The sequence below is a fragment of the Schistocerca serialis genome, chromosome 9, assembly GCF_023864345.2.
Source record: "Schistocerca serialis cubense isolate TAMUIC-IGC-003099 chromosome 9, iqSchSeri2.2, whole genome shotgun sequence".
Classification (NCBI taxonomy): domain Eukaryota; kingdom Metazoa; phylum Arthropoda; class Insecta; order Orthoptera; family Acrididae; genus Schistocerca; species Schistocerca serialis.
In genome coordinates this window covers 464,572,719-464,588,538 of record NC_064646.1, presented here as the reverse complement: position 1 = coordinate 464,588,538, position 15,820 = coordinate 464,572,719, and the positions used below count along the sequence as shown (strand labels likewise).

General features: G+C 42.0%; 1 protein-coding gene across 1 annotated transcript in view; it reads right to left on the bottom strand.

Annotated features, from left to right (window-relative positions):
- LOC126419298 (uncharacterized) overlaps positions 1 to 3,040 on the bottom strand; it is a 120,714-nt gene extending 117,674 nt beyond the window's left edge. The window contains exon 1 of the mRNA XM_050086472.1: positions 2,903 to 3,040. Coding sequence (XP_049942429.1) covers positions 2,903 to 3,040 — 138 coding nt within the window. The remainder of the gene's footprint in view (positions 1 to 2,902) is intronic.
- Between the last annotated feature and the right edge of the window lie 12,780 nt (positions 3,041 to 15,820).

The following is a 15,820-nucleotide window of genomic DNA, read 5'->3' as shown; positions in this document are numbered from 1 at the left end:
CGAACCTAATAAACGTGAAAATTAAAATCTAATGTAAAGAGGCTATTTTTATTTGCAAATCGTTTGCAGACCTACCGCGAACTTCTGCTCGTGTATTCGACTTGCTAGTCAGCAGTTTCAATTTTGTTGCATTTTCTTCACTGCCCAGACATCTCAATTAAGAAACAAGTTCCCCCACGCTCTTATTTTTTTATTGAAGGATAGAAAAATGTAGACATGGCTTTTGTGTTCCACTGTAGCAATTGACTAAAAAAAATAACAACAGGTACGATAGTACGAGCTACATGAGATCGTTACAAAATATCTCATTCCAAATATACCGTGCATGTTGTTGGACATAAAATTAGCGAAGTAAAGAAAACAATATTTCTTGGGGTGCACGTGAGTGACATATTGCAGTGGAAATTGAATACAGACATGTATTCAAAAAAGCTTAGCAAAATCCGTTTCTTACTGCGATCAATAAGAGACACAACAAGTGTTGACACTTTAAAGCAGACGTCTCGTGCCTTATCTGAGTCTGTTACAAGCTATGATGTGATTTTCTGGGTGAAAGAGCTATGTATATCACACCATTTTCAAATTACAGAAGGAGGCAGTAAGAATAATCTCATTTAAAAAGAGATATGAACACTGTGAGCTACTTTTCAAACACCATAAAATCCTGACCCAAGCACGTGTATACATACTGAAGGTGACCTGTTTCACCGTTTAGTATTTGAAGTATCCGTATTAGAGCCTTAATCACCAATATTGTGACAGAAGAAATAAAAGTCTCATAAAGGTCATATAACACTACACAAAATACTATGGAATAGTCTAAGATGCATGGGAATGAATATATGTAATCACCTCAACAGTGGAACTCATATCAATGAGATCACCAATAGAAATGAAAGTTAAACTGAAATTACTGCTTCTGCTCTGCTAAGGAATGTCTAGAAATGAAGTCCCCTGCTTAAAAAAAAATATATTATCCTTGTATACATGTAATTTACGTCTAACTGCTGAGGATGCGTATGTTGTAATGCCAGATGACTCCTTGCGTTTTCACTTTCTGTTACTGTAATTCGTTTCTTATAATGTTAGTTTAGCAAGTTTCTAGCCGTGACTGTTTTTCGGAGCAACTATATGTAAATTTTAGTAAGAAAATGCCCTCTTGCACGCTGCACATGAATTTCTGTGCATATAACCAGATGCTTTTCCCCTTTCTGACAAGATGTCATCAGGAAATGTCCTGGATTATTACACGATTTGAGTTTTCATTGTTTTTAGGATCCCATGCCTCAATCGGTAAAAACGGGACCTTTATAGGATCACTTTGTCCAACTGTTGAAAATCCTTTTTCTCAGGAACGGGTAGATGCATCAGGCTGAAATTTATGCCACGCACTATGGTCTACAGTCCCTCGATGGCGTAAAAAGTTAAGCTCCTAAGTCAGTGCAACCAAAACAAACAGCTATCCTACATCACGTATTTTGATATTTGCAAACTCACTCATTAAAACCTATGGGGTGTAACCTACAATGTGGAACCATTAAATTTGGCAAGAAGCTAGATTTCGCACTCCAGATGAAGAAAAAAATAGAATATTGTTAATTTGTCAGCATACCACAAGAAAAAAATACTTCTTTTGTCATTTGTTATCCGACGTCAGATTTGAGATTAAAACATTTTCGAAAGTCGTGGAATCCCTTTGACAAATATCTTGGTATCAATGCCCATAACAGGCAGAAATGATAGAGATTCTCTGTTCCTGGAATGGATGAACAGTGCATTTAGGGTGTTTGAGAATGATGTTTTAAGACGTCACGGGTAGGTTCCTCGCATCAAAACAAGTAAAAAGTTCAGTAAGTTTGGACTCTAAAAGGTATACTTTAAGAGATGTAACCACTTCATCATCTTCGATATTGTGAAACAAATTTCATCTACTACAAGCTCTTTTCTTTCCACATTTTTGGGGGAGGTAGTATGGACTATAATAAGAAAAACTGTCCAGTAGAGATGGACTCTAAAATGGATAGTTTAAGAGCTATAAGCACTTGTTCAGTGGAAGAGATGTGTTTCAGTGCAGCAAAAATGAACAAGTGCTCGAAGCTCTTAAAGTGCGCGTTTTAGAGGCCACGTTCATTGGATATTTTTCTTGTTTTGGTCCATACTACCTCCTCTCAGAATACGGAAAGCGAAAGGCTTGCAGCGGAAGAGCTGTGGATCACAGTGTAGAGGACGAACAAGTGCTCGTAGCTCTTAAAGTACGCATTAAAAGCCCTGGTTTACTGGGCGTCTTTCTCTTGTTTTGGTGTAAGAAAAGTGTCCCCAAATTTTGAAAACGTCATTCTGGATCACCCTGTATACATAATTAAGTTTGTACGGAACTCTGCGTGCGCGAGCCCAGCTAGTACCTGGTTTTATGTAAAAACCAATATGTGAGAACCAAATATCATCTAATATTTCAGGATAGCCTACGATGCCGTCTTGTTGCAAAGCTGGAGCGCATCTGGATATATAAGTAAAAATTCGTGCGCTCGATCACAAAAAGGCGTTTTCGTACTAACTACCCCAGTGTTTGTTTGTTCTGTAAATGGAAAACTATGTTACCTTTTGTTATACTAGAATTGACTTACCGCGTATTAACTGTAGAGTCACTTGCTTGTCTGACGCACGAGACGAATGAAGAATCAGTGAATGAGTCAGTAATCAGCAGAGCCCCTCCTACAGAAACGTATTACGATGAAAGCGGCAGCACTTGCTCGCTAGCACAGACACAGGAAAGCGCGAGTACCCGGAAACTGTGAATAAGCGAGGCCGTAAGGTGAGAGATGCGAGAGTGTACGTGCTGAAGAGGCGCAGTGACGTGCACGGAATATTATGCGGTGCTGCGTTCGGGAAGCGGCGGCGTTACCTCGTCGATTGCCGGGTTCGCTTCCTCGTCAGCGTCCTCCGCGGTTCCCTGCGCCGGCGGGTCCGGCTTCCTCTCGGGAGGAGGCAGCCCGAGCAGCTCGGCACGCATCCTCTCGTACTCGTACTCGTCCGCGGACATGGCTGCCGACACGATTGACGCCGTGCAGCTAAGCGTGCCACCGTCGCGCGACAGCTGCAGCCGCCCTGGCGCGGTCGATGGCCAGCCGCGATTCACTTGTTCGCGCTGCGCGTCACCGCCGCCGCTCTCCCCATTGGCCGGAGAAAGGCGCCAGGCGCAAAGCTCTCTGCCACGAAGAACATCCTAAAGCCCGCTTCACACCTACAGTATGTGGTAAATATTGGCCATTAAAATTGCTACACCACGAAGATGACGTGCTACAGACGCGAAATTTAACCGACAGGAAGAAGATGCTGTGATATGCAAATGATTAGCTTTTCAGAGCATTCACACAAGGTTGGCGCCGGTGGCGACACCTACAACGTACAGACCTTGTGACGCTACAACGCAGTTCTTGCTATGAACTTTTTCGCTTACTTCACACATGAAACTGTTTGTACAGAATGTATTGTCTAGTGTAAATATGTATTGTAAACACTATGTTTAAATTGTGTAATATTTAACACAGGCAAGTCAGGGCATATTTAGTTAACGTTGAAGTCAAAGAGATTGTTTTGTCGCGGGAGCGCGCCAGCGGATAGTAGTAGCAGTAACGCCGTACTCAGAGTAAGAAGTACAGTCGAGTGCTGCTAGTCCTAGCTGTGTTACATCTAACAGCAAGTGTGTGGATCTAAGTACGGCGGGAAAGTAAAGGTCGGCATATCTGGAAGCATGGCCGGGCAAGTTATTATGGATTAATGGGCATAGTGCTGAAGAAACGAGGACTTAAATGTGAAGCGCTCTGTGGGCCCAACTCGCAACAGCAAAACCCCAATGCCACATTGTGTCGCTGCCGTGGACTTCCCTCGATCCACCGACAACGAAGGAAGTAAGATCTACGTAATTTTCGTAGGATAAAATTGTAGAAGGCTTGCCAGTGACTGTGCTTTTCTTTGAAGTTGAGTTCAATAACAAACACTTTATAATCGAAGTGTTGCAGTTACATTCCACCCAACAATAACACCAAGTAGGTTCCTTCCAATCCTTACCTTATTGAACCAAGTGTGTCACGCCATTATCAAGAGAAAATATGTTAATTATCAAATTATTTGCATAGACGGTGAAGAGTAAATTTCAGACTGGTTATCATAGTTAATTGTAGCACTTAATAAACTTACACCAGTTACACCAGTAACATAGTAATAGACTGAAGTAATAAATTTGATTATTAAGATTTATTTCAATGCATATTCAGTTGAAGTTAATTCAAGGATATTTTATGAAACTATAAAGTTTATTCCACCTGACAATCCCCCAATTAATGAATTATTATCATTCAAAACGTAGTTAATCAATTATTGGCAATATATTTCATTATCAGTAGATTAAAATGTGCACAGTACCTAATTTTAAAGACAGAATGACAGTCCATTATTCAAAATCTCGATAGATAATTATCTGTGTTGTCAGTATTGCACTTAGCTGACAAATTATGAACGAAATAAGTCTAGTTAGATTGTTATGACATTGTTTTATATGACTACTGAGCCTGACACAGCACTTACGTAAAAGTTCCCGTTCCACCTGCTGCGCCACAAACAGCTAAACTTTATTTTTGACACAATTATTCACGTACTTAACAGTTCTGTCGCTCATCGGTTGAGCTGGCGACCGATTTTTTAATTGCTTTTACAATTTAATCATTCCTTTCGACAAAATTTCCACTGGCAAAGTTTATTTACAAATTATTTCCATCATTTCATTTGAAAGGGTACAGTACCACCCGACATTGAAAATAGGTACAACATTCTTCGTTATTCTTGTCAGTACAACATATTTTTTCTAATAATAACTCAATTTCAATTAATACAGTGAAGCCAGATACCAGTGTGGGAAAGAATGACAATTTATTTATTTAATTGATCACATGTGCACTCCCACAAAATAAATCCCTACATCCAGTTTGGTGAGATCTGTGAAATGAATGAATGTATGGTCGTCTGCTAACTGCAGATAGTGAATGTGAATATATGATCATCTTTGAGACGATCCTTTGGCCACCTTTGGTGGAACCAAAGAGATGAAATTTACCGGAGCTTTGAGCACCTGAAATGTGGCTGACCAATACGGTAGCAAGGTGCTCCCCCACTTCAGCAGAGGTGCGAGAGGACCTGAAGAACGGCCATGTTTCAGCACTCTGCCGCTGGATCTAGTGTTGGTAAGACCTGTCTTAGGTGTGCTCCGTAAAGATAAAAGAGTGGAGACATGGTATGCATGTGAAATAGTTAAGAGTAGTTTGGAGTAATAATTTCTCTATTTCAGGAACTTTTGTGGGGAGAATTAAATGTCAGGCAGGTAATATTAAGGGGATCGTAGTAATCTTCGAAAGTGACCAACGGTCACAATGAAACCACGTGTAGCAATAAGTTGAAATACTTCCGAGTGCTTAAGTTAAGCTGAGTTACTACCGTGTGTACTATAAGTTGGAAATATTTAAGAAATGGCGTGTGCAGGACTTGAAATTACAGACGAGTACTTCCACGTGATGAGTACTGTGTGAGTCTCAATCTGTGTATGAGACAAAGGATAAAGAGAAGTACTCATCCATGGTATCAGTTGAGGACTCGCGTGTGTGATGAATGTGTTCTTAATATTACTTTGCGTGTTATGTTTCCGTGTGACGCTTGATTCAAACTATAATACTCTGAGAGAGAAGCAAGGTGAGTCAGCCGTCTATCCAGCAACGCCACTTGACTTGCATTGCACAGGAAGACGTGCATATACCCTCCAGAGTTCGTAGTAGGAAAGAAAAATTACGAAGTGGGGCAGTGTCGTGTGAAACTGGGATGAATACTAATTGAAGTGGGAAAGCTGAAAGTGATAATGTCGTGACTATTCCTTGTGTTGTATTCCATGTTGCAGTGTGGTGTATGTCATGTAATTTAAGTATGTGTGGTTTGCATGGGAGAGTAGCAAGGTAGTTTCAGAGGTAGTGGGTTATGCATGTTCCTTTTGTACCGCTCAGTCTGGAGGAAAGTTTCGTGATGATGGTTGTGAGAGTCGAAGTGTGAGATATAGCAAAAGCTCCATCATCCTATCCAGAAAGTGCACTGTAGCGTTAAATAATTACGAGACCATAAGATAGAGAATCACCAATGTAAAGCCGTGCCCACTGGGCGGAATTTCTCATGTGTTATTGTTGTGGGTTATAGAATTTGTGTGTTTAGGTTATAGAATTTATCGTAATAAAGAAGATAGTGAAAAGAAAAAGATTGGTGGCCTTTTCCTTCGAATAGTATGTTGTCATGATACCCAGAATTTATAATGTGTGCGCCATTCGTATTCAGTGCAATGGCCACGTGTTGATAAAAGCCATTAAATAAGAAAGAAAATGTGGTATTGCCAGTGTGTAGTGAACAGTCAGTTTTGTGTAAATTACTAATAGTCAGATGTGCGTTTCCATAGCGTAATATCCAAGCAGGAGAATAACTTTTAACTTAATTGTGAGTACTAGAGTTCATGTTACTTGATAAATAAAAATGAATCCACTCGCTTGGCAGACCACTCATCTTGCAGGCCTGACTGCTTGATGCCACAGTATGAGCAAGGCATGCGGGTGCCTCTCATAATTCGACCCTGCCAGGATTTTGCTGTTAGGGTTTGCTGTTAAGATTTTTTTGATGGAATATATTGTGATAGCGCTGAGAAGTAAAATTTTTTTGTTTGCAATTTCTTTCTGGTTTGGTGAGGATCTTTTATTTTTTTATGTATTTTATTGTCATATCGTCCAAGGCTGGAAGATCGTTGTATAATTTTTTTTTTTTTTGCGTAATGTTCGTAGTAACTAGGTCGCAGTCGAAAAGTGTAGTCACCATGGAGAATAGTGATTCTGGAGTGAATGTATCAGTGCAGCAGGAAGTAGGTGTCGATCTTGGGTTAATGAGCGAGAATGGCAAACACTCAGAAGGGGCTGAATTGGTCAGCGGACCGCGGCTAGGTGATCCTTTAAGCGGCGGGCTTTGTCCACAATCGAGGGGTTTTCTCAACGATGCGGGCGAGCTGGAACTAGGTCAGGTATGCAGTGAAAGTGTAGCTACCCTTAGCGAAGCTTCTGTTTCTCAGGCGAACGAGGTGAGCGCGTCGAAAGTAGCAGATGACAATGTGCTATTGCATTTTTTACAGAGGATGGATAGAGGTAATAAGGAGAGAGATAGGGAGAATAAGGAAAGATTGGAAGCGATGGGTAAAGATAATAAGGAAAGATTGGAAGCGATGGATAAAGATAATAAGGAAAGATTGGAAGCGATGGATAAAGATAGTAAGGAAAGATTGGAGGCAATGGATAAGGGAAATAAAGAGGCAGTGAGGAAGCTACTCTCAGTTATCGATGAGCGTCTGTCCACAGTTAATAATCGGTTAGACGGGGCGGAGAAGAATCTGGGTGCGTTGAAGCAAGTATGTGACGCTGTGAAAGAAAAAGCCAATAATTTGGGGGTACGAATAATTGCACTAGAGAGGGATATCACAGAACGTAGGGATGTGTTGCCGGATTAGGGAATCAAAGAGGTAGTGGAGGACTTACTTGCAGATAAACAAGGGGCATTAGACAGCGTGGAAGCTCAAGTCACCCGGCAGGAAGTGGCGCTAAATAAACACAGGGATGAAGTTGCGGAGGTAGTGGTCAGAATGAATACGATTAGTGCAGATGTAGAAAAGATCAGTATAAGAGGCGAAACAGGCTCTGACAGTATGCAGCGAGAGGTTTATGCCGACCAGGAGGAGATACAATCACTATTACAGTTTAAAGAGGCACAATTAGAAATAAATAGGAAACATAGGGAAGAACTAGCACAGTTGCAATTAGCGTGCAGTAGCGAAGGTGAAACACCACCGGGTAGATTGCAGAGGGAGAGTGAGATAAATTTAAAAAACGAAAATAGGCAGAAAGAGGAAGACGAACTCAGAGAGTTAGAAGAACGGTTGTGTCGGATAAAACAGGTGTCAAACCCAACTGGGTATAGTCCAAGGTCGGAAAACATAAATGTGGAAGAAAAATGTAGGAGGCACTTCGTGTCGGTACAAACGTACACTTGTTTTCCTGATCCTGATAACCACCAACATCCATGCCGGTGGCTGTCTCAATTTTTAAGATTCATTACCTTCATCGTGGGGACCGCTCCTCAAAATGAAGTTTGTGTGTAACCATTTGAGGGACGAGGCTAGAGCTAAAATGCAGGAAGTTATTAAAGACTGTAGTAGCTACAAGATATTTTGTGACAAGTTTTTAAATGAATTCTGGTCGAAAAGTAAGCAGGACCAGGTTAAGCAAAGCATATTGATGATGCCAAATTGTAACGAAGATGGTATAAGAGATCCAGTGGCATGCTATCAGGAAATGCTGAGACGAAACTGGGGAGCTCATTAGGATCTGTATAACAAAGTTGCCAGTGAAATTGCGCAGAGATATAGCGATAGCAGGCAGAGGTTTAGACGATTCTGCGTCATTTCAGCACTTGTTACAGGAACTGGATAATGAGAGCAACATCGTGAACGGAGACACGATTCATAGGTCACACAGTGTCGAGGATAGGGACGGCAGAAACTATCAGAATGACAGGAGAGCATGGAATCCTGGCATTTCATTCTTGTCATAATGGACTGATGGATAGGAGAAACTAATCCAACATCAGCCCTTAGCATCTTGCCTTAAAACACATGCCGCTGGCACTGAAAATTGTCTATGTAGCAGACATACTTCACTGACATGTAGGAATGCAAATACCATACTTCTGATCACAGAATAAAACACCAGTAACAGCTGTTAGGCTGGTCTCTCAGAGCAAAATTCGCAAATTTTTATTTGGAACACTAAAGTAAAAGGACTGATTCCTCAAAAAACCAGTTGCGAAAAATCTCATCTACATCTACATCTATACTCCGCGAGCCACCTTACGGTGTGTGGCGGAGGGTACTTATTGTTCCACTATCTGATCCCCCCTTCCCTGTTCCATTCACGAATTGTGCGTGGAAAGAACGACTGCTTGTAAGTCTCCGTATTTGCTCTAATTTCTCGGATCTTTTCGTTGTGATCATTACGCGAGATATATGTGGGCGGTAGTAATATGTTGCCCATCTCTTCCCGGAATGTGCTCTCTCGTAATTTCGATAATAAACCTCTCCGTATTGCGTAACGCCTTTCTTGAAGTGTCCGCCACTGGAGCTTGTTCAGCATCTCCGTAACGCTCTCGCGCTGACTAAATGTCCCCATGACGAATCGCGCTGCTTTTCGCTGGATCATGTCTATCTCTTCTATTAATCCAACCTGGTAAGGGTCCCATACTGATGAGCAATACTCAAGAATCGGACGAACAAGCGTTTTGTAAGCTACTTCTTTCGTCGATGAGTCACATTTTCTTAGAATTCTTCCTATGAATCTCAACCTGGCGCCTGCTTTTCCCACTATTTGTTTTATGTGATCATTCCACTTCAGATCGCTCCGGATAGTAACTCCTAAGTATTTTACGGTCGTTACCGCTTCCAATGATTTACCACCTATGGCATAATCGTACTGGAATGGATTTCTGCCCCTATGTATGCGCATTATATTACATTTATCTACGTTTAGGGAAAGCTGCCAGCTGTCGCACCATGCATTAATCCTCTGCAGGTCCTCCTGGAGTACGTACGAGTCTTCTGATGTTGCTACTTTCTTGTAGACAACCGTGTCATCTGCAAATAGCCTCACGGAGCTACCGATGTTGTCAACTAAGTCATTTATGTATATTGTAAACAATAAAGGTCCTATCACGCTTCCCTGCGGTACTCCCGAAATTACCTCTACATCTGCAGATTTTGAACCGTTAAGAATGACATGTTGTGTTCTTTCTTCTAGGAAATCCTGAATCCAATCACAAACCTGGTCCGATATTCCGTAAGCTCGTATTTTTTTCACTAAACGTAAGTGCGGAACCGTATCAAATGCCTTCCTGAAGTCCAGGAATACGGCATCAATCTGCTCGCCAGTGTCTACGGCACTGTGAATTTCTTGGGCAAATAGGGCGAGCTGAGTTTCACATGATCTCTGTTTGCGGAATCCATGTTGGTTATGATGAAGGAGATTTGTATTATCTAAGAACGTCATAATACGAGAACCCAAACATGTTCCATTATTCTACAACAGATTGACGTAAGCGAAATAGGCCTATAATTATTCGCATCTGATTTATAACCCTTCTTGAAAATGGGAACGACCTGCGCTTTCTTCCAGTCGCTAGGTACTTTACGTTCTTCCAGCGATCTACGATAAATTGCTGATAGAAAGGGGGCAAGTTCTTTAGCATAATCACTGTAGAATCTTAAGGGTATCTCGTCTGGTCCGGATGCTTTTCCGCTACTAAGTGATAGCAGTTGTTTTTCAATTCCGATATCGTTTATTTCAATATTTTCCATTTTGGCGTCCGTGCGACGGCTGAAGTCTGGGACCGTGTTACGATTTTCCGCAGTGAAACAGTTTCGGAACACTGAATTCAGTATTTCTGCCTTTCTTCGGTCGTCCTCTGTTTCGGTTCCATCGTGGTCAACGAGTGACTGAATAGGGGATTTAGATCCGCTTACCGATTTTACATATGACCAAAACTTTTTAGGGTTCTTGTTTAGATTGTTTGCCAATGTTTTATGTTCGAATTCGTTGAATGCTTCTCTCATTGCTCTCTTTACGCTCTTTTTCGCTTCGTTCAGCTTTTCCTTATCAGCTATGATTCGACTACTCTTAAACCTATGATGAAGCTTTCTTTGTTTCCGTAGTACCTTTCGTACATGATTGTTATACCACGGTGGATCTTTCCCCTCGCTTTGGACCTTAGTCGGTACGAACTTATCTAAGGCGTACTGGACGATGTTTCTGAATTTTTTCCATTTTTGTTCCACATCCTCTTCCTCAGAAATGAACGTTTGATGGTGTTCACTCAGATATTCTGCGATTTGTGCCCTATCACTCTTGTTAAGCAAATATATTTTCCTTCCTTTCTTGGCATTTCTTATTACACTTGTAGTCATTGATGCAACCACTGACTTATGATCACTGATACCCTCTTCTACATTCACGGAGTCGAAAAGTTCCGGTCTATTTGTTGCTATGAGGTCTAAAACGTTAGCTTCACGAGTTGGTTCTCTAACTATCTGCTCGAAGTAATTCTCGGACAAGGCAGTCAGGATAATGTCACAAGAGTCTCTGTCCCTGGCTCCAGTTCTGATTGTGTGACTATCCCATTCTATACCTGGTAGATTGAAGTCTCCCCCTATTACAATAGTATGATCACGAAACTTCTTCACGACGTTCTGCAGGTTCTCTCTGAGGCGCTCAACTACTACGGTTGCTGATGCAGGTGGTCTATAGAAGCATCCGACTATCATATCTGACCCACCTTTGATACTTAACTTAACCCAGATTATTTCACATTCGCATTCGCTAATAACTTCACTGGATATTATTGAATTCTTTACTGCTATAAATACTCCTCCACCATTGGCGTTTATCCTATCCTTGCGGTATATATTCCATTCTGTGTCTAGGATTTCGTTACTGTTCACTTCCGGTTTTAACCAACTTTCCGTTCCTAATACTATATGCGCACTATTTCCTTCAATAAGAGATACTAATTCAGGAACCTTGCCCTGGATACTCCTGCAGTTTACCAATATTACGTTAACTTTTCCTGTTTTTGGTCTCTGAGGACGGACATTCTTTATCAACGATGATAATGTCCTCTCTGGTAAGCCGTCAGGTATTTTATCGTTTCGCCCAAGGGGGGGTCCCTCTAACCTAAAAAACCCCCGTGTGCACGCCACACGTACTCTGCTACCCTAGTAGCTGCTTCCGGTGTGTAGTGCACGCCTGACCTGTCTAGGGGGGCCCTACAGTTCTCCACCCAATAACGGAGGTCGATGAATTTGCAACCATTATAGTCGCAGAGTCGTCTGAGCCTCTGGTTTAGACCCTCCACACGGCTCCAAACCAGAGGACCGCGATCGACTCTGGGCACTATGCTGCAGATATTAAGCTCAGCTTGCACTCCGCGTGCGATGCTGGTTGTCTTCACCAAATCAGCCAGCCGCCGGAAGGAACCAAGGATGGCCTCAGAACCCAAGCGGCAGGCGTCATTCGTTCCGACATGTGCTACTATCTGCAGCCGGTCACACCCAGTGCGTTCAATAGCTGCCGGAAGGGCCTCCTCCACATTACGGACGAGACCCCCCGGCAAGCACACCGAGTGCACACTGGCATTTTTCCCCGACCTACCCGCTATTTTCCTGAGGGGCTCCATAACCCGCCTAACGTTGGAGCTCCCTATAACTAATAGGCCCGCCCTCTGTGACTGTCGGGACCTTGCCGGAGAATCGGCCACTGGCCCAACAGGCGAGGCACCCTGTGGTGGCTCGGAAACGATGTCATCACCACTAGGAAGCACCCCGTACCTGTTGGAAAGGGGTAAGGCAGCTGCCACGCGGCCAGATCCCACCTTCGCCTTTCGGCCAGGCACGCGCGAGCCCACCACTGTCCGCCATTCACCCTGGAGTGATGGCTGACCGGTAAGATGCTCACTGCCGGAAGACGCAGCGACATCAGGGGTTCCATGTGATTCCAAGGCCACCGAAGTAGGCATAGGTCTCACCACAGTTGCCCCAACGCCACTACGAGCCGACGCCTGCGCCTCGAGCTCGATGAGCCTAACAGACAAAGCCTCCACCTGCCCCCGAAGAGTGGCCAATTCTCCTTGCGTCCGCTCACAACAACCACAGTCCCTACACATGACTATGTTTACCCTACTCTATACGGTGACAAATTCCCAAGATAATCTTCTGATGAGCTACTCTGATAATCAAGAAACACTCACTGAAATACGAGACGCGAAAACTACGCTAGGTTTTCCCAGAAAAACTATTTAAAAGCTAAGCGCAGCAAATAAGTACAAAAACGCTTTATACAAACAGTACTCGCTGCTGCTGGTGCTGTCGCTCTGGCTGTCACAAGACAACTGCTGATTCAAGTGACTAGTGGCTAACGGCCGCGAAACAAACAAAAGACGGTTTTAGGGCGCTTTCTGTTCTAAACGATCAAGAAAACACTAAGAAATCTAACACGAAAATTACGTAAAGTTTTATCAAGAACTGTTAGTTACTATGCAGAGCAGATAAACACAAATAGAACCCCTTCCTTAGTGGAAGGTCGTAAACAAAATGCAAAATAAACGCTTTATACAAACAGTACTCGCTGCTGCTGGTGCTGTCGCTCTGGCTGTCACAAGACAACTGCTGATTCAGGTGACTAGTGGCTAACGGCCGCGAAACAAACAAAAGACGGTTTTAGGGCGCTTTCTGTTCTAAACGATCAAGAAAACACTAAGAAATCTAACACGAAAACTACGTAAAGTTTTATCAAGAACTGTTAGTTACTATGCAGAGCAGATAAACACAAATAGAACCCCTTCCTTAGTGGAAGGTCGTAAACAAAATGCAAAATAAACGCTTTATACAAACAGTACTCGCTGCTGCTGGTGCTGTCGCTCTGGCTGTCACAAGACAACTGCTGATTCAGGTGACTAGTGGCTAACGGCCGCGAAACAAACAAAAGACGGTTTTAGGGCGCTTTCTGTTCTAAACGATCAAGAAAACACTAACAAATCTAACACGAAAACTACGTAAAGTTTTATCAAGAACTGTTAGTTACTATGCAGAGCAGATAAACACAAATAGAACCCCTTCCTTAGTGGAAGGTCGTAAACAAAATGCAAAATAAACGCTTTATACAAACAGTACTCGCTGCTGCTGGTGCTGTCGCTCTGGCTGTCACAAGACAACTCATGTAATAATGCCAATGAGTCCAATTTTATGAGTGCGATTAGACTATTGCAGGCACTTAACACGTAATGTAAAAAGTCAACATTGTGATCTGTATGGCATGGGGTACATTTACACCGCTGTTACAGGTAACATCATCAATGTGATCGAAGTTTTTAGATCAGCTGCCATCTGATCTATAGTATGTCATTGTCGTGGTGACAGTTTCTGGTGTTAGGAAAAGGGGCCACTAGCACCAAAGTTTCTAACACTTGTGCTGTCCCTTTCTCCTAACTTGTATATTCTCTGCACACATTTAATTTTCATGTAAGCTCAGATTCCTAACTAGCAAATTCTTTACTGTGTATAGTGGACCATTCAGAGTGAGGCGGATTGTCCATGAAAATGTTATACTTATTGAGACGATCAAAGGAAAACAATCTCGTGGGCTTCATCACATTTCTAACATCAAATTATGGAAAAGTTAAGGATAGATCAAAAGTAGGCAATTTATGGTAGATAGTCAGTGTATTTATCTGTGCTGTGTAACGTTGTGCATGGTCAAATCGAACATAAGAATTTTCAGGCGGGATGTCAGGAAGTATGACGGAATAGACTGGTCGAATGAGTCATGAACAGGAATCGACAGAGTGGCGTATGTACGTATTTTTTGTCATATGAATAAGGATCAAGCAGAAACGACCTGATGATTAATGAGTGGATAGAGATGGTAGATAGAGAGAGAAGCGACGTGATAAATAGTAGTGGATAAATGTGATATTTAAGAAGAGAAGCGACGTGAAGCAGTATGATTAATAAAGAGAGATTCGACGTGATGAAACAGTGGTAAATGAAGGTGAGTAGAATTGAATAATGTGGAGATGTCTTAGATGTATGTTACAGAGAGGCCTGTGTATGCTGCAATCGAGATTGATACGAATGGCGAAGGAAGACCAGGAAATGATGGAGTAATGGACGGACGGAGAGCCGAAATACGAATGAAGAGATGAGAACAACTGCACAACGTGAAGGGACATAAAGGGAGTATGAGATCCAGATGGTGAACGTTGTGGAATACTGACGTAAGATGCAATATAAGCGTAAATCTAATTCTTACCATAACATTTGCAATATGAAAAAAAATAACTTTTGTTGTTGTTGTTGAAGCCTGGTACCAGTATAACTAATCAAAACGGTACCAAGAATGTGTACAGTTACTTTGCAGGATGAATAATTTGTGTATTTTTTGTTCTTAGATGAAATGTCGCAATTCTAAGTTGATATTTAGCAAGATGAATAATCGGTAAAGTGAATGCAGAGGTAAGCTGATGGAGAGAGGTGCAAGAGTGAAAGGACGAATTCGGAGACTGGAATGCTATCTCCGAAACAACTTCATGTGTTATGTGGTTGAGTATAAGGGAGCAAAGGTATGGTATGTTGTTGCGAGTGTGGTGGTGTTATGAGTATAAGGGAGAAAAGGTATGGTATGTTGTCGTGAGTGTGGTGGTGTTAAGGTTAGCTGACTTCTAGACCTATTCTGTTAGTGTATTAATGGATTGAATGAGAAGGAAAATGTGATGTCTGGTGAGTGAGACTTGTAGAGTAATGTGATCAATGCGCACACTCCTGTAAAGGGGATGCTACCGATCGATAACTAAAACATTATTGTGCTTTGTTGTTTGATTTAGATGAACCTCGATGGCAGGTCAGGATCTGACATCTTGTTGATGGTACATACATGTCCTAGAAATGTTGTTATATATAATAAAAGGTAAAATATATAAAGAGATACCAATTTCAGTCTGTCACAAGCTCAAAGGTGCATTGTATGTTGTAGATTTAGAGTCACCAGTTTCTAAAATGTTTATTGTGTTAGGATGTTAAAGTAGTTTACTACTTAACATCATGTGGTAGGTAATTGTGAGCTGTGTAGATTATTTCTTATTTTTTTGTTAGAACACTTTC